Raw genomic sequence first — 20,452 nt, 5'->3', positions numbered from 1 at the left:
ATACTCACAACGTAGAAGTAGGTAAACAAACAGAAGGTAAACAAAAATAGGAAGTAAACAAAGTTTAGTACACACGATAATGCCACACTATCAACAATAAATTCAGCATTAACTGGTCTGTTCCCTCTTTCTCTTCTGCCCACCCCCCACCACCCCCCTATACCAATTCCACAGCTAACTATGATAAAGCAAAAACTAAGCCAAATAATTGAGAAATAAAACAAGATACATTGAGATCGATTGCTTGACTTTGTTGGTTACAGTATCATGAATGAAGAAAAAAGTTGACTGGAAAGTCAGTGAGAAACACATATTTATCCTTACAGAATAAAATCAATGGCCCATCCAAGGAGATAGGTCTTTCTTGATGGTCAGAATCCCTTCCTCCCCCACCCCTTCCCCCTGGTGATGAGTTGTTGGGGAAATATCAACAATTTCTAAAATATTTACAATTTTGTTTTGCAGAACAGAGTCGTTGGACAGAATCCAGGAGAGAGGAATTATCACGTTTTCTATGCGTTAATGGCCGCAGCAGATGCTCAGATGAAAGGTTAGTTTGTTTTCTTTCTGAGTTGTCAACGATTGGCTACCATGAGAGATGTGTCTGTTAATACTGCCACAGCTCTGTCTAATGTAGGTAGGTCTAACATGGCGGTCACAGGTAACCCAACCGGAACTTGCAGCAGGTTTTCATGGATGCCAATCAGTAATGATACTCATTTGACCTGGGACAACTTATAGGTCAGTGATACTGGTCTCAAAGATTAGAATGCTTGCATGAGTACCTACAAACTCTAGGTTCGACCTCTCCAAGCTACTGCACTGTATATTCAGATATCAAGGGTTGTCCTGTTAATGATATTAATGACAAGAGGATGGTAATAAAATGTGTGTTGATTAAGTGTGTTGAAGCAAGACTGGCCATTATATGAATTGTGTGGGGACCCACCCTCATCCTCCAGGCCTCTGGGTACCAGCCAACATTGATATGCAGCTTAGTGAGGTACCACTATGTAGCTTAAAGTCATTGCAGAATGCTGTGTTGTAAATAACAGTCTTTACAGATAATTATTAACCCACCCCTGGCAAATTTATTGATTTTTCCCTCCTTTACTGAATATGTGCAGTCATAGGTAACTTATTACCAAAGCTGCTAGTGGAACAGTTTAAGTCATTTTGAAGTGACTAACAGATCGACGAGGAACTGAAGCACTGAATAAAGAAGCTTCATTAATGTGTAATGAAATTTGAGTGTTGTCATTTGGCAAACAGAGTTTTTCCATGAATAATTTACTGTTTGCAGATGTTAGGAGATAGGAATATTGCTGTACAACATAACCTCCAGTGTAAGCAGGAAAACATGATGTAATTTATAAATATTATGATTGATGTTATTAATTGTGTACATTGTACTCCACCATGTACTCAGTACATTACGTTGCATAGCAGACAATAGACAACCTAGTAGCCATGATCTAATATTTGTACTAAATTTTGCACATGGTTCTTTGGTACACAGCATTTTAATTTGATATACGACATACATGTTAACCTTCAGGGCACCTGCACATCTAATTTGCATAGCAAATGATAATTTCTCCTAGTACCCATGGTCTTGTGTGTGTGTACTTATTTGTAAAATTTGCAGTTTTTTCTACCCAGCGTTATTAAATTTCTAGTCCTATAGTCAGTGTACAATATACCGTACACTTCTTCTGTAGAACTGTTCTGAGCCAGTCTTACTTGCCTGCTTCAGGGACATCCTTCCACTACTTATCTATTCAGTGAATATGTTTAATAGATACCTTATTAAATTTCCACAAACTTAAACTCTGTAAAGAAATTCTTTTTTTTAATTCTAATCTTTGACAATTGTGTTTTGAAAAATTTAATGAAGCCTACAAATATATTCTCTAATTTTCCCAAAAAGATGCTCTGACTCCTTTCGTGACACTTACTAGTCTGTCGATGCACTCTTGTGAGGCACGAAGCAAATGACTCGTGCAGTAGGTTGATTAGAAAACAGGTAGATCTCATTTTATGCTTATGCACCCTGTCTTAATGAAATTTGCCAGGAGACATAAGCTAATCCTGCTTGCTCAAAGTCTACTTTATTAGCATGTTGTTATGGTTTAGATCGGGATAAAGTCAAGGCATATCCTAGGGTGCCATTGTCAGTCAAAAGCATATGTTATCATCGGAAAAGAAATTGACGAACGGCAAATTTTTAAACCATGTTCAATAAAAAATAGAACGAAAGGTTTGGTTTGTTTGCCAGTATGTGTCATAAGTCAATGTCATTGACTTGGGTTAATAATTGAGGACTAAAAAATGAAGCGAGTGTTTTGCGGTTCGCTAGGAAGGAAAGTTCGCATTGACTTGGCATCCATCGTTAGTACTTTATAGATAGACATGGTGTCTCCAGAGTCAAATATGAGAAGTAAGAAAAAGGAATCAATCTTGTTACGGGGGGGGGGGGGGGGGAGGGAGGGCTAACTTATTTAAATGGGAGTGAGATAATTTCCACATATGATAGAGAGTCTCTTAGTCTGTAGAATGATGGACCAGACAGACATACAGTTCAAGATTACATAACAGAAATGTAAACAAAACCCTCAAATTTTGTTGCAGTTTTTATTATAAATTTGAGTAATTGATATAAGATTGTAGTGAAGGTAATAAGGTGTAAAAACATTCTGAAATTATGTCTGATTAATGTTTATTCTTACTTTTTATTTATTTAAAGATAGAACAAAACTGTTTAAAAAACTGCTTATCTATAGCAAAAATAGATTTAAGGGAAATATATAAATTAGAGGGCCTGAGGATGTAGTCTTAGCAGCAGCATCTTCTTCAGAGCAAGACTAAAAAACAGGCTCACTCTTAGTCTATTCACTTATGGAAATTAACAAATTCAGCGCAAATTTTATATGCACGTCAGGCTGTGCATCAGTTCACTTGTAAATTTGATAAGCCTATACTATAGGCTAGCAAATGATATTGATTTCAAAGTAATGGTAGTTTTAATGATGTGTTTATAACATAATTGTCAATAATTAGGTGTTAAACTGAATAGAATACATTAATAATGATCAAATTTGCATTATTTTAGTTCATAATATTAGAATTTGTAAGCTTAATAGCACTTTAGCCTTAATATTCTATATCACCAATAGTATTATTAGAATTGTGGTGTAGTGGAAAACCTTGGCTAAACTATGTTTTTAGTTGGTCAATTGCAATGGGGAAATATGTATGCTATATTGAACAATGTTTTTATATAGCATAATGTATTAAAATAAGAAATGTGCTGAAACTATACTGTTACAAATGTACTTCATGTTGTGAATTATAATTATTGGCCTCCTACAGGATCTCTTATATTTGCATAAAAGTCAGTTAGAGATGTTTATCATATTGGATCTGTTTATCCTCACTGCTGGTGAAACTTTGCAACATACAGTAAATTTAATCCAGATTGACAGGATAGTATTGCTGGTGGGAGGAGTGCAAAAGTTTCACTACGAATACAGATAAGGAATTTTGATTGGTATACCTACTCTAAATATACAGGAATTCATTTTATTCCTACACTTTTGTTTGATGTGAAGTACTGGGACATGCCTAGATGTTAGGCTGTGGCACTTCCTGTGTGCGAATGATGTATGCCAACCCCATAGGATGAACATGATGACAATACCTTGATTTACCAAATATTATAGTTCTTGGCAAGTGAATGTGGGAATTATTTTGGCAACTCTTTATGCAAGGGAGTTATTTCTTTTTTTTCAATTCTCAGTTGATTGATCTTATTGTGATGAAATATAGATAAAATACACAACTTGAAGTTGACACCCTTCAAGGAACCAAGGAATTGACACAACTGAAGACAGACTTTCTGTATAAATGTCTTAGTCCAGGCTTTGTACAATAGTTTGCCAACTTTGTTGTTATTGCCACCTTCATCATCAAAGTTTGAGTTTCTTTCTGTTACCTTGAATAGAGCATTAGCAACCAACATGTCAAATCCATGCATGGTGTTTTAACAAAATAAATTACCCATGGGGATAATTGTGATAAGTCAACCTTAAGTGAAAAGATTTTGAAAACAAAAAGTGAAAGTGATCCTTCCACATGAGTGAAGTTTGTATGCATGGAGAAGGAAATAAAAGTTGATGTTTCATAGATGATCAACAGGAAAATAAATATGTAGTGATTTTCTAACTTCATGCGGGTCAAATATAAAGTGAGTCAATTAGACTATATCGGTGTAACACAGGAAGCAGTGAATAAATTAATGTAGGAATAAAAAGGCAATTAAGAGATTTAGTTGAGGCGGTCTCTGTCATCTTATTGTTTTTGATTTTTCCGATACGCTCCTGGTACATGTACACGCTGACTGTGCAAAGCTCCATTAACTTGCTACGGTGCTTAGATCTAAGAAGGTAAATAAGGACAATGATTTCAACATATAATCAAGAATAAGAGTTGCCCTTCAATAATCTAGTTTGTGAACATTTTGGTTCAAATATGTCACCAAGTGCTGTCACTTTCAAAGCTATTGATGTCAAAGAGAGAAGCCCTTAGCGTTCAGGCGTTATAGATTGGACTAATTAATATTTGTACGCAAAGTAATTTAATGCCTTGTTTTGAGAGTTTCATTTCTCGATTGTACACTGTCAATCAAACTGGTTTACATTTTATGGCTATATTGAGTTACCAGGAAATTTCCATTTTTAATTGTGTCAAAAGTGTCGATATACACAAAGGAAGTGTTCCTATGTGGCATTAGTTAAACATGTGTGGGTTGTGTTTTGATTGTTTATTTGTAATAAACCTGTATTCAGACTCTTGTGAGAGAAATCCTATACAGACAGGAAAAGAAAATATTCTTGATACTCACAATTTTCCTGGCAATACTGTTGTCTAATTTTGCCCTTCATACCCCCTTTTCCTTCAATTGTAGGAAGAATTTTGAGAGTTTAAACCCCTCAAAAAAAGAAAGAAAGAGAAATTTATGAAATGGTGCAATTTTGAAGCAATTCTGAAACCATTTAAGTATCATCTACCATCCTGACTGATATAAAATCTTACTCTATTCCTTTAAAAGTTCACATGAATTTCTAATTAGTATTCAATCTTGTAGATCGACATTGCTGTAATCCCCTGATACTGCCTACAGAATCTCTTTCTCATTAAAAATCTGTTTTGTATTTCATTTAATCTGCTCTCCCTGAGAATGGCTTGATTCTATCAGTGACGGGTAAATCAAAGGCGATAGCCAATGTGTTAAATGTCCCATAAACCTATTGACACTCAACACATGCACAAATATCTTCAAGAATAAAATAATAATTCTCTTATCCATATTTTCCTATGATTGAAATTTGATTTATTGGCACGCTGAAATGATGCGTTTAATGACATCACAACAGCTGTTGTACATATCCTGTCATTGTGGAACCAACTTGAAGACCATTCTGTTGTAGAAGGTTTTGTTTATCCGCTAAAGTTGCAACTAGTCCAGAAACAGACTTAAGTAATAAACATGTCTCTTGAACTAATATTTTGATAGACCAGGAAGTTGGAATTTGCTTTGTATGTACTGTTTATATGAATGTAAATCTTGGTAGGTTTCTTCATTCATTTCTGTCAATATATTCCAAAATAGCTGGATGTGTCTATAGGCATAGTTGGTCTTCTTGCCATCAAAAATAGGTTTGAACAAAAACTGATTAATTTGATGTATTCAATTCATATCAGACTTGTCTATGAATACAACAGCATGAGTACAATAGCATGAGTACAATAGTATGAGTACAACAGCATAGGTACAATGGTATCAGTACAATAGTATGAGTACAACAGTATGAGTACAACTGTGAGAGTACAACGGTGAGAGTACAACGGTGTGAGTACAACAGCATGAGTACAACAGTATGAGTACAATGGTATCAGTACAATAGTATGAGTACAACAGTATGAGTACAATGGTGTGAGTACAACAGCATGAGTACAACAATACAAGTACAACAGTATGAGTACAACGGTATGAGTATAACAGTATGAGTACATTAGCAAGACTACAATGGAATGAGTACAACAAATGAGTACAACACTTTGAGTACAACAGTGTGAGTACATCAGTGTGAGTACAGCAATATGAGTACAACAGTATGAGTAACAATGGTATGGGTGAAACAGCAAGAGTACAACAGTATGAGTACAACAACATGAGTACAACAGTATGACTCCAAGAAGAACTCTCCTTTTGATGAGTATGAGTACAAGGCTCTAAAAGCGAGTACAAACCTTCAACCTTTTACTCATGTCAATACTAGATTCCTAAAATGCCCCGAATACAATTAATTGAGTACAAGTAAAAATACACGAGGGCTTTCACAGGTTCAGGTAGCTGTGCTAGAATAAAAGCATCAGTACAGGCTCATGATTATGACAAAAGATGTTTGAAATTTTCAGATCTAATGCTTATACGGAGAAAAAAAACACCCATCAACTCTAGATCTATCACACCTTCATTGCAGAAGCGTCTAGCTTAACCTACTTTGTTAAAGAATTGGTTCTGTAACATGTTTTTGTCATTAAAGTGTTGAAAGACAAGTACTGGTTAACCATTGCATTTTTTGTGTGAAGAGAAACATTTTATGTTTGACATTTCTGATATTTCTGTAGCAATTAATTATAAAATATAGGAAATTTCATTATCTGTGTATTTCCATATATAGACATGTCTAGATAGATAATCCAGCTTTTACTGAAAAAAAAACGCTGTCCTTATAATTGTGTATTAAGGAGTACAGGTTTGGCTTGGTGCATCCTCCAGGATGGTAAAAAGACCAGATGTTGATGTTACCCAAAAATTCTGACTTACCTTCGTTTTATGAAAGAACCTGTTGGTAGATTGTGAAGTATGGTAGGTCAGAGGTTACGCTGTGAATAATCAGCAATTTTTATCTATTAATGGTTTATCTACGATTCTTCTGCAGAGAAAGATTATCTTTTTTTTAATACAACTTTTTTCTTTTATTGTGTCATGGCTTTTGTGTTTTTTAAATTCATAATTGTGTCAATATATCAATCAGAATTGGGTATTTTTGCATCAGGGAATAAAATCATTTTTCTTTTCATCTTCCTTAGAACAATTTGGTTTGACAAAGCCAACAGATTTCTGGTACCTGAATCAAAGTGGGTGTGTGAATGACCCATCCTTAGATGACAAGGGAGATTTTGTCAAGATAAGAGTAAGTTTAATCTTCTGTTTTAATCAAACAAAAACAAAAAAGAAAGAAAAAAACCTTTTGCCTTTCTTAAGAACAGAGACATAAATTGTGCTTATATTTTATAATAACATTATTGCATAATAGCGTCAAAATGTGACATGAAAGTTATTATATTTATGACATTAATGTAAAACCAGCAGGATGTTGAATTTATAACTTTGTTGCTCAACTCAAATTTTCTGATCGTCAACCTTAAATTTGTTCTTGTTTTCTTAACATTTGCAAAATCTTTTTGATTTGTCAAATTTGCAAATGAGCAAAGACCACCGATTTACTCTGTTCAAAGCAGTGACCTAGTAATAACAAGTCTTCCAACTCATACCATCACTGAAGTATCCATTTTACGTGGCATTTCTTGAAATATTACTATGACTATGAATGTTACAGCACCGTTTCAACCATATTCTGTCAGCTGCCACATGGATAATCAATTTATGACTTTTGACAAGAGTCTCTATGTTAGAGCTAGAATGATATATTATTTGCATAATTTTGATTTAATTACATTATTATGTGTGATAATTGCCCTTAAAATGAGTGCTTGCATCAAATTAGATTAACTCATAGATAACAGTGCAATCCAAACACTTCTGTAAAAACAGTTGTCATTGGCTGCTCGTAGTGGCAAAGGCGAAGGGAGACCATAAAATATGATTGAATCAACGATGATGACGTTTGCGATGTATAGAGTCGATTCGTTGGCAAGGACTGTCATCGGGTCCGCACACATCATTATTGGTTTATACTCATACAGTCGGAAATATTATAATGTTAATCTGTGTATATAGGTCTTTGTACTTTATATGTTGCAGTTTTAGAAATCATTGTAAGAGTTTTGTACTATTATTATTGTACTGAAGCCCAAAGTCACAAAAGGAACTCTTCTCTCTATTTTTTTCTTTTTTCCACCTTTTGTTTTTATGATGTCACTAAATCACACCATTCTATACATTAATATTTCTTGCTGTTCCAAACTTGGTTGATAATTTCATACCAGGCATTTGTCTTACTTCCTGACTTCTACTTGCACAGAATGCCTTCAAAGTGATGAAATTCTCAGACGAACAGATCGCAGACGTCTTCCAGTTACTTGCGGCCATTTTGCATGTCGGTAATTTAGAGTTCATAACAGCTGGTGGGGCTCAAGTTAGTAACAGCGACGGTGAGTTACTCTTTAAACTGATCAGATATCAATTAATAGGTCAATTCTATCTTGAATGAGGCTTCTTTATGCTCTTGGGAAACACGTAGAGTAAAGCATACGTTTGGTTAACATTGTTTTCTGTGGTTTGAAGAAGTTTTAACGTGATGAATGCTTTAGAAAACCTGTAAAAGAAATTAAATAGAATTCACTTTCAGAAACCAGAATTTTCCTTTTTTCTCAAACATGGTGCCTCAATTTTGCTATTCTGGTGCTGATCTTCCTCTTGTTCTGATGGAACATTCTGAGGCATAAGTACCCTTTTCTGATATACAGTTGCTCTACCTGGACATGATTTACCCCTTTGTGATGCATCATGGTAGTGATGATGTAATACCCCCCCCCCCCCCCTTTATACCTGCCCTGCTCTGCCCTCTATATTAAGAATGGGATTGATGATTGCACAGGTGATCAAAAGATACTTCAATGAAAAAATATTCCCATACCAGCAGCAGGTCAGCAGTTAATGTTGTATGTGTCACTAAGGAGCCATTTGCACAGGCGAGAAAAGCTGAAAGGCTCACAGTACATGCGTGGTGGAAATCCAATTCATAGATCAGACTTGGTCATATTTGGATAAAATTTAAAAACTGGTAAATATTGATCACTCCCAGAAGAAAAGCCCACCTCACTGTTTACAGCTTTAGGTTACCGCCTCAACGTCAATCTTCAATATGATAAGTTTTTGTAGCTTCTAAGGCCCTCCGCCTTCATCCACTGAGCCAGAAATCTGGCAATGGCATGCCATATAGGCTGAAATTTGTCTGGGTATCATTATTAACAGGATTGAATTTGAAGTTCTGTGGAAATGTGTAGCAGTTCTTGCAGGAAGGCAAACTTAAAAAGGACACTTGAAAATCCCTCCCCATCTGCCTGTTTATGCATTGTCTTCAAACTCTAAAAAGGTTTAACAAGGCCCATACAAGAATTTTAATTCTGAAAGATTGAGAGTTATAAATTAGTCAGCTCGTGATACAAAGTTGAGTTTCTCAGACCCATACTCTAACGTACCAAGTATACCCCTAAGCTATAGTGTCTCACGTGACTGGATTGAGAGATGGGAAACAAGTTTATGTAAATAACTTTGGTCTGAGCGATTCAGCACAGATTTATCCTGGGGGCAAAAAAACATTTTCAAATTTGATTTGGTCCAGGCAGCATGTACGTGAGGCCTCCTGGTGGTTTTGTTAAGTTAGTCATCGGTACAAGAGAGATACATCTCCATCTGTAGATGAAGATGTTTGCAATCTCTCGGTGAAGATTGACAGTATCAGCAGATACAAGTTGAACGTCGCAGAGAGTTTAAATTTTACTCTTAAAAGATTAAAAGCTTTATTCTTACACCAACTTTCAAGAAATGCTGACAGGAGTGTGTTATATGTGTCATGTAATATCACCCTATCGTGCTTACACTTAAACAACTGTATGAGATGCTCAAATTTGTATTACAACCGATGTTTAGAATGTTGAAAAGTCGGTTTTACTTGATCTGAGTTTTTAATATAAATGTTAGCACTTACCCTAGATTAACAAATGCTACACAACACTTTGTATCTACCTATTGTCAAGTTTTTCTCATGGCATTCATGTGCTAGTTACATGTCTTTAATGTTTAATATTTAGTGAATGTGGTTGCACTAGGGTTTGGTAATTTTAGTAATGAATTACAACATATTGTTTTAACAATGAGTAGCCTCTGAATATTCAGTTCCTTTGAATTCCATTTACAGCTCTGGTGGTGGTGGCTAACTTGCTCGGTGTGGATGATTACCAGCTACAGGACGCCCTCACACAGAAGACAAGGGTTCTTCGAGGTGAGGTGATAGCCACACCCCTGGATGTTGACCAGGTCAGTCGATTGCATCATTCATGCTCATATAACTCTCCTTGAATCAGTAATAGTGATATTTTTGTCTTTGAACTGTTAGTCACAAGAATTTATTATTTTAAATATTTCTGGAGTTATTTCATCCAAGTTAGGCATGGTACAAATATAACTTTGTCTGTGATCCAGTTGGAAACAGTTCTGTCTCATTGCATCCGTATAGTAGTCCTATAAATCTGACTAATTGACTCTCATGAGTCAGATGTCAGTTTCAGTCCAAATTACAGGTGCAATGAAACTGACTATTATTTATTTGAGACTCAAGATAATTTGACTTCACATGTGGATCAGTCAAACTGAATCCCACTAATTTCTCCTTAATGTTGAGTCAGATGTCAACTTTAAATCCATCTGTCAGTCAGATCAAACCCGATTAATGACATATTGTAAATCAACCTATCACAACAGGTTGAGTCCACTAATTACATATTGTAAATCAACCTATCACAACAGGTTGAGTCCACTAATGACAGAATGTATTCTTGAGTATTCAGATCTTACCTGACTAATGACATATTTTAAATCAACCTATCACACAACAAGTTGAGTCTTTATGCATGTCACACTGCATCTAACTAATGACTCCTTTACATTGTGTCAGATATCAGTTTTAAATCCATCTGTCAGTCAGATCTTACCTGACTAATGACATATTGTAAATCAACCTATCACAACAAGTTGAGTCCACTAATGACAGAATGTATGTATGAGTTGACATGTGTGTCATAATGACCCAGAATGAGTTGTCAATCCGTGGACATTAGCGTGATGAGTCATCAATCTCATCGGCATGAATATTCATCAGACGAGTCAGAACACATTTTGCTAAATATAAAGGTCTTTGAAAACTTTGTAACTTTTGCAGACATAAATGTCAGGTGCTGTTAGTGATAATAAACGGATCATAACATTCGGGTTGCACTTGATATTCTAAACCAGCAAACACAGCATGTTTCACTTTTGCCAGTTGAATAGTGAAAGTTTTTTGCTTAGAAGTGGAATAAACTGTCTATTTCCTTGTTTTGATGAGGTATCTTAACAAAACAGACATGAGAGTAACTAAAAACATATACAACCAATGTCAGTTATGCTGATCTTACTGATTGAAAAATCTTTCAACAGCATAAAAAAGGGGGGGGGGGCGTGACAAGAACAACATTGGTTTTAGGCTTTTTTTGGTCTATTTTAACTCTGATTGGATGTGTGACACTTAACCAGGGAAAGTATTTGCCTTTAGTGCCGTCTCCATAGGACTGTGGTCTGCGGTGTGGCCTCACCGATGATAATAATTTGGGCATAAATGCAGCAGAGAATAACGTTGGTAAAAGAAAATATGAATTTAGGGTGATTACCGTTCTGATTTCCATACACAATTACAACCAATCACAAAGCTAGGAGTTGGTGATGCCTTCAAAATTGTCCAATCAGTGCTCAACAGCTCTTAGTCCCCTTGGAAATAGTACTAGAGAAAGCATAAGGTGATACTCTCTACACAGTAACAAATGTATTAGTGTTAGTGGTTTATCTTACGTTGGATGAACACAAAAGTTAAGTAGGAAGTTGGCTGATTGTGAAAAACAAACACAACAGTAAAGTGAATGACTAGGCATTAACCTACAACTCAGTTTGTGGAGTAGCTCATTGTAATCATGAAAGCTCTCTCCATCTATTACATCAATCATTAACTTATTGAATGGGATATTAAAGTTAGCAAATCATTTACCTTTTGTCTTGGGATTCCTCATTTTGTGCACTACAGCAATTGTTGATATCACCATGATTAGTAAGTGTAGAATTCAGTGACAGGAATTTCAGAATTCATCAAACAATAATTACAGACTTCTTTAGTAGAGTAATTTTAGAACTCACATACAGTAGGTTTACGATGCAACAACCAGAATGTCAGAAGTCCATAACAGCAGGTTTCAGAAACTTTTCCTATCTCTAGTTGTAGGAGTCACATATAGCAGTTGCAGTTTTGATTAACACTAAATTCTAAAATTTGACAGCAATGATTTTAGAATTTATCCGCTATGATTTTAGAAACAAATCTACAATGTATCTCACTGATGTTGTTCTAACCAAAAGCTGTGAACACTGTAGTTACAGCCTTCTTAATCACTCACTCTTGTTTAGGCTGGCCAGCACACTACCACAATGAATGTAAACCTACTCGCCTATGTCAATATAGTGTGGATAGACTGGCAGTGTGTGTGTGTGCGCCTATAACTATGGCTTTTCAACGTTTAACCAGTTTTAAGTTGCATTAGCTTTAGTTTCCCAGACTGGCTGTTTCGGCATTGTGCAGCCTTTCACATCTATAACTGAACATTTTCAAAATGTAACCAATCACAGGGAGGTAATTTTCCATATATAAACGCAAAAAGATTATGCACTCATCAACAATCCAGCATGCAGCGGTCAAAGGTCCTGCTATGGGTCTCGACGAGAATCAAAAACTAGGCCACAATGGTTAAGTTGAGACAGGTTTCATTCAGTAATGCTTTTGATTTATAAATATATATTTCTACATTCATAAAGTTTGAGTTCTCTTTCAAAGATTAACGATGACTTCTGCTTCGGTATAAACAGTTTCTTAACAAATCTTCTTTCCGTACCAGGCTGCAGACTCCCGGGATTCCATGGCGATGAATCTCTATGGACAATGTTTCAAATGGATCATAAAGAAAATAAACAACTGTATCCGTGGTGATGAAACGTTCTGCTCTATAGGAGTATTAGATATCTTTGGATTTGAGAATTTTGAGGTCAGTGCAGGAGATACCTAGATGTTTCTATGACTTTCTGGCTCTTAGCTTAAGGAAGAATAGGTATGAAGGGGAGGGGGGGGGTGAGCAGGAAAGGGCAAGGAGTTGGGGAAGGAAAGTTGCCGGAGAAGGGGAGAAGCTGGAGGCTTGGTATTTTTTCAACATGAACATTTAAGTGATGACTGGATATGGGTCAATTTCATAAATAACCTGTTGAAATTATGACGTGTTTTAGAGTCCATAGAACGAAAAACATTTGACTTTGTATTTCAGAAAATTTTAGCAAAGCTTCTTGATGTAAGGTGCATAGCCTAAATAATTGTATAATGTTAGAGTAGTATTTGTTTATGTGAAGCTAATACTATTTTTTGTAGCATTAACAGTTCCCTCCCCCAGGGTACCACAGTAGGTTGCAGATATCTCCAGTGAGGAGAGTCATCAATTGCTCGTACATGGAAATGGTTGGTGATGAAATCCTTATGATTGAAGTAAAATCCCTTTCAGAATATACCATGAGGCCTTCATCTTTTCTATTCACATTAAGAAACGTCCCACCCCATTCCAATTCCAAAGCACAACCCCCCCTCTCCCCGCCCCAAAAGAAACAATCCCCCACATCGCAAAAGAGAATAGAAAATAGGGAATTGATTGAAGAACCACTATTTATGACTTGTGATATAATTGCTGTGAAAGTTGTCGGAAGAGTCCAGGACCATCTCACCTCCCACCCCTCCTGGGCCCCTGGTGTCGGGGCCTCCCATCAGTTTGTGTAAATGCATAAGGATTATCAATTGAGGCAATTGCTTGTTTGAATGATTTGGTGGATACTTTTCAGTTTACATTTGAACTTTGTCTTATATTTGCACTTCCCAGATCAATCGTTTTGAGCAGTTCAACATCAACTTTGCCAACGAGAAGCTACAGGAGTATTTCAACAAACACATCTTCTCTCTGGAACAGCACGAATATAACACAGAAGGATTGTCCTGGGTGGACATTGATTGGCAGGATAACGGGGAATGTCTGGATCTTATTGAGAAGGTATGCCGACATAATGATGTTAGGGGGTCAGGGGTGGGGGGGGAAGGGTATTTCTAATGACCCTGGTGTATGGTCAAGATAAGAATGAAACAGCATCTTGATATTTTATAGCTAATTTTACTGGGTTGCAAACTAAAACTAGACCTTGCCTGGATATATATGGTACTAGAACCCACAATACATTTAGCATCTTGAGCATCGCTGAATGTGGTGTTCATCACAATAGAACACAGTGCCTAATAGTCAAAGTTTATAGTCTTGTATGTATCTTGTACATTTACTGATTTCCGAGAAGGGCATATTAGATCATATCATTTTACTAAAAATAGCTAATTATTATGAATGGGAAGTAGCTTGGTCTTTGTTTACTCTATGATATAAACCTTGATGTATTAACTGTATCACTTAGTCAATATTTGTAAACTTGATAAAGTTTTCATCAAGTGAAGTATGAGCATTTGATAAATGCTATTGATAATCAAAGGTAAACACTTTAGGGAGAGTCCCCTTTTGTGTACTCGAAGTAATAACCTTGTTACTGTGAAGGATAATAATAGTGCATAAAATTAATGAGTTTGAACAAAGTATCTTGTATTTGACAGGTACATACAGATCGTGTGGTTTTGAGTGTGAACATCAAGTTTATACCAGTTTTGTAACACATTTCTGGTTGAGTATAGTCTGAATGTACAATAAATCATTTATAAAACTGTAAGACTCAAGGAAATGCAACCCTTCAGAAAAATGTCCAAGGGTACATATACTAGTTGCTTCACTTTGATAATTACATTAGTATGCATTGAAGACTATACCAGACGGAGGGGTCAATTGGAGGGTGTGATGGTGGGGGGGAGGGGGGATTGGAGGGTATGACGGAAGGGGGCCATTGGAGGGTGTGGAGGAGGGGCCATTGGAGGGTGTGACAGGGGGCCATTGGAGGGTGTGACAGAGGGGGCCATTGGAGGGTGTGGTGGAAGGGGCCATTGGAAGGTGTGGTGGAGGGGCCTGTGGAGGGTGTGACAGAGGGGGACATTGGAGGGTGTGGCTGAGGGGCCATTGGAGGGTGTGGCGGAGGGGGGCCTGTGAAGATTGATGTCTTCCTGATACTATGAGGATTATAGAATACTTGATCTGTATTTCCTGTCCTTCGTAATAAGGAGTTTTAAGAAAGAAATGTTTTATTCCTTCCCAAGTCAGGAATTGTGAGAACACTCTTTACTATTTATGAAAGTGTTTTTCTTTTTTTTTTAATTTTTCTCTGACAGAAACTTGGCATCATTTCATTAGTGAATGAGGAGAGTAGATTTCCAAAAGGCACAGATGAGACCATGTTGACAAAGCTACATACAACACATGCTGTAAGTAGTAATGGCTCTAACTATACCCAATTTCATGATTCAACATCATTTTATTGGTTCCTTGCTTTAGCAAAAGGAACCTATGCAGTCAGGTTGGCGTATGTGTGTGTGTATGTATGTATGTATGTGTGTATGTATGTATGTATGTATGTATGTATGTATGTATGTGTGTGTGTGCGTCTGTGACACTTGCTTGGGTACGCTCTATCTCAATAAGGGAATGTTGGATTGAGGCCAAACTTGGACTATAGATCCGCCATATGGAGAAGGTGTGCCCTATTGTTTTTGGTGCCCACAAAGGTCACCAAAGGTCAGTTATGGTCCAAAAACCAAACATATTAAAACTGCAATAACTCCCAGTGCCAATGTGCGACAAGATTGATATTTTGGGACAAGTTGTGAACTGGTTAGGGGAGCATTTTCAAACTTAACGGTCATGTGATCCAAGGTCACCAAAGGTCAATTAATGATAAAAAACTAGTATTTTTGCAATAACTTGAGAACGAAATGTCTTTTAGGGTTGGGAGTTGCCTCAATGTAATCCAATTGTCGACCTGCATCTGGGTGACCCTTGACCTCAATTTGACCTCTGGTGACCTTTTCGTGTTTTTGGGATTTTTACAGTTTCGATGCTATTTTCAGATGTCAAAGGTACCTTCTGATCATAAATGTCAATAGGTTGACCCCGTGTGACCTTTATGTGCGAAGTTATATGGGGTCAAAGTTTTTAGGTCGGAGTTAGGATGGTTGTACAGACTTTTCGTTTTGTTTTTTGGAATCAGGAGATTAAACTACATCTGAAACCAAGGTCAAAAGGTCAAAGGTCACATTAGAAAAAATGTGCTTATTTCGGGAGGAAACGAGCAAAAAAGAAAATGTTTGGTTTTGATGCTAGATTTGGATATCAAAGGTACCTTCCGATCAAAAATGTCAATTGGTTGACACCTGTGTGACCTTCGTGTGCGAAGTTATACGAGGTCAAAGTTAATTTTCAGACATTTAATGCAACAACTCCCAGTTCCAAGGTGTGACATGGTTGATATTTTTGGACAAGTTGCAAATGGTATAGGGGAATACTTTCAAACTTAACGGTCATGTGATCCGAGGTCACCAAAGGTCAATTAATGTCAAAAAACTAGTATTTTGGGGGTAGAAAATGGGCAAAGAAAAAATGTTTGAATTTCCATAGTTTGATGCTCTAATTTAGGTCTCATCAATCAAGAATGTCAATAAGTTGACCCAAGGTGACCTTTGTATGTTAAGTTATATGAGGTCAAAGTTAATTTTCAGACATTTAGTGTAATAACTCCCAGTGCCAAGGTGTTACACAGTTGATATTTTGAGACAAGTTGCAAATGGTATAGGGGAATATTTTCAAACTTTAACGGTCATGTGATCCGAGGTCACCAAAGGTCAATTAATGATAAAAAACTAGTTTTTTTGCGATAACTTGAGAACAAATTGTCCGTTAGGGTTGGGAGTTGCTTCAATGTAATCCAATTGTCGACCCGCATCTGGGTGACCCTTGACCTCAATTTGACCTCTGGTGACCTTTTTAGTGTTTTGTGGATTTTTACAGTTTCGATGCTATTTTCAGATGTTAAAGGTAACTTCTGATCATAAATGTCAATGAGTTGACCCCTGTGTGACCTTCGTGTGCGAAGTTATATGAGGTCAAAGTTAATTTTCAGACATTTAATGCAATAACTCCCAGTGCCAAGGTGTGACAAGGTTGATATTTTTGGAGTAGTTGCAAATGGTATAGGGGAATATTTTCAAACTTAACGGTTAAGTGATACAAGGTCACCAAAGGTCAATTAATGATAAAAAACTAGTATTTTTGCGATAACTTGAGAACAAATTGTCCATTAGAGTTGGGAGTTGCTTCAATGAAATCCAATTGTCGACCCGCATCTGGGTGACCCTTGACCTCAATTTGACCTCTGGTGACCTTTTCGTGTTTTTGGGATTTTTACAGTTTCGATGCTATTTTCAGATGTCAAAGGTACCTTCTGATCATAAATGTCAATAGGTTGACCCCGTGTGACCTTTATGTGCGAAGTTATATGGGGTCAAAGTTTTTAGGTCGGAGTTAGGATGGTTGTACAGACTTTTCGTTTTGTTTTTTGGAATCAGGAGATTAAACTACATCTGAAACCAAGGTCAAAAGGTCAAAGGTCACATTAGAAAAAATGTGCTTATTTCGGGAGGAAACGAGCAAAAAAGAAAATGTTTGGTTTTGATGCTAGATTTGGATATCAAAGGTACCTTCCGATCAAAAATGTCAATTGGTTGACACCTGTGTGACCTTCGTGTGCGAAGTTATACGAGGTCAAAGTTAATTTTCAGACATTTAATGCAACAACTCCCAGTTCCAAGGTGTGACATGGTTGATATTTTTGGACAAGTTGCAAATGGTATAGGGGAATACTTTCAAACTTAACGGTCATGTGATCCGAGGTCACCAAAGGTCAATTAATGTCAAAAAACTAGTATTTTGGGGGTAGAAAATGGGCAAAGAAAAAATGTTTGAATTTCCATAGTTTGATGCTCTAATTTAGGTCTCATCAATCAAGAATGTCAATAAGTTGACCCAAGGTGACCTTTGTATGTTAAGTTATATGAGGTCAAAGTTAATTTTCAGACATTTAGTGTAATAACTCCCAGTGCCAAGGTGTTACACAGTTGATATTTTGAGACAAGTTGCAAATGGTATAGGGGAATATTTTCAAACTTTAACGGTCATGTGATCCGAGGTCACCAAAGGTCAATTAATGATAAAAAACTAGTTTTTTTGCGATAACTTGAGAACAAATTGTCCGTTAGGGTTGGGAGTTGCTTCAATGTAATCCAATTGTCGACCCGCATCTGGGTGACCCTTGACCTCAATTTGACCTCTGGTGACCTTTTTAGTGTTTTGTGGATTTTTACAGTTTCGATGCTATTTTCAGATGTTAAAGGTAACTTCTGATCATAAATGTCAATGAGTTGACCCCTGTGTGACCTTCGTGTGCGAAGTTATATGAGGTCAAAGTTAATTTTCAGACATTTAATGCAATAACTCCCAGTGCCAAGGTGTGACAAGGTTGATATTTTTGGAGTAGTTGCAAATGGTATAGGGGAATATTTTCAAACTTAACGGTTAAGTGATACAAGGTCACCAAAGGTCAATTAATGATAAAAAACTAGTATTTTTGCGATAACTTGAGAACAAATTGTCCATTAGAGTTGGGAGTTGCTTCAATGAAATCCAATTGTCGACCCGCATCTGGGTGACCCTTGACCTCAATTTGACCTCTGGTGACCTTTTCGTGTTTTGTGGATTTTTTACAGTTTCGATGCTATTTTCAGATGTTAAAGGTACCTTCTGATCATAAATGTCAATAGGTTGACCCCTGTGTGACCTTCGTGTGCGAAGTTATATGAGGTCAAAGTTAATTTTCAGACATTTAATGCAATAACTCCCAGTTCCAAGGTGTGACAAGGTTGATTTTTTTGGAGTAGTTGCAAATGGTATAGGGGAATATTTTCAAACTTAACGGTCATGTGATACAAGGTCACCAAAGGTCAATTAATGATAAAAAACTAGTATTTTTGCAACAACTTGAGAACAAATTGTCCATTAGGGTTGGGAGTTGCTTCAATGTAATCCAATTGTCCACCCGCATCTGGGTGACCCTTGACCTCAATTTGACCTCTGGTGACCTTTTTGTGTTTTGTGGATTTTTACAGTTTTGATGCTATTTTCAGATGTTAAAGGTACCTTCTGATCATAAATGTCAATGGGTTGACCCCCATTTGACCTTCGTGTGCGAAGTTATTTGAGGTCAAAGTTAATTTTCACACATTTAATGCAATAACTCCCAGTGCCAAGGTGTGACAAGGTTGATTATTTTGGACAAGTTGCAAATGGTATAGGGGAATATTTTCAAACTTAACGGTCATGTGATCCAAGGTCACCAAAGGTCAGCTAATGTTAAAAAAGTAGTATTATGGGGGGAGAAAATGGGCAAAGAAAAAATGTTTGAATTTTTACAGTCATGCTCTATTTAGGTCTCACCGATCAAAAATGTCAATTGGTTGACCTCCGGGTGACCTTTGTGTGTGAAGTTACATACAAGTTCAAAGTTAATTGTTTGACATTTAATGCAATTAAATCTCAATGCCAAGGTGTGACATGGTTGATATTTTGGGACAAGTTGTGAATGGGGTGGTGGAACATTTTGAAACTTAAAGGTCATGTCATCTGAGGTCACCATTGTTATCATATCTGTTGACACGCTTGTAGGTCTCTTATATTTCTTACATTTTCGACGCCATATTTAGACCTCAAAAGTGCCTTTTGATCAAAAATCCGATCACATTTTGTGATCACAAAAGTGTTGGCTATAGTGTTGGTTACTTTATGGGAACATGTAGGACCACAATTACTTGGACTATTTCAGCCCAATCTTGCTTGATAATATTATGTGTATTGTCATATACCCCAAGCAAGGAACCACAGTGCCCTTGGGCTCTTGTTGTACTTAAATACTAGCCGCTCAATTTTTGGTTCCTTGCTTTAGCAAAAGGAACCTATGCAGTCAGGTTGGCGTGTGTGTGTGTGTATGTATGTATGTATGTATGTATGTATGTATGTATGTATGTATGTGTGTGTGTGTGTGTGTCTGTGACACTTGCTTGGGTACGCTCTATCTCAATAAGAGAATGTTGGATTGAGGCCAAACTTGGACTATAGATCCACCATATGGAGAAGGTGTGCCCTATTGTTTCTGGTGCCCACAAAGGTCACCAAAGGTCAGTTATGGTCCAAAAACCGAAAATATTAAAACTGCAATAACTCCCAGTGCCAATGTGCGACAAGATTGATATTTTGGGACAAGTTGTGAACTGGTTAG

At 36.7% G+C, this 20,452-nt stretch overlaps 1 protein-coding gene across 11 annotated transcripts in view; it reads left to right on the top strand.

Moving 5' to 3' along the window:
* Positions 1-20,452, top strand: part of LOC139958816 (unconventional myosin-X-like) — a 93,955-nt gene that overhangs the window by 33,946 nt on the left and 39,557 nt on the right. For all 11 annotated transcript variants that reach the window (XM_071956172.1, XM_071956167.1, XM_071956171.1 and 8 more), the window contains exons 7-13: positions 466-550; positions 7,159-7,262; positions 8,334-8,463; positions 10,233-10,351; positions 13,009-13,155; positions 14,029-14,196; positions 15,462-15,554. In XM_071956172.1, the coding sequence (XP_071812273.1) occupies positions 466-550; positions 7,159-7,262; positions 8,334-8,463; positions 10,233-10,351; positions 13,009-13,155; positions 14,029-14,196; positions 15,462-15,554 (846 nt within the window). The remainder of the gene's footprint in view (positions 1-465; positions 551-7,158; positions 7,263-8,333; positions 8,464-10,232; positions 10,352-13,008; positions 13,156-14,028; positions 14,197-15,461; positions 15,555-20,452) is intronic.

Source organism: Apostichopus japonicus, chromosome 18 (assembly GCF_037975245.1).
Source record: "Apostichopus japonicus isolate 1M-3 chromosome 18, ASM3797524v1, whole genome shotgun sequence".
Lineage (NCBI taxonomy): Eukaryota > Metazoa > Echinodermata > Holothuroidea > Aspidochirotida > Stichopodidae > Apostichopus > Apostichopus japonicus.
The sequence above is the reverse complement of the archived record's forward strand: the minus strand, read 5'-3'. Positions and strand labels throughout refer to the sequence as shown.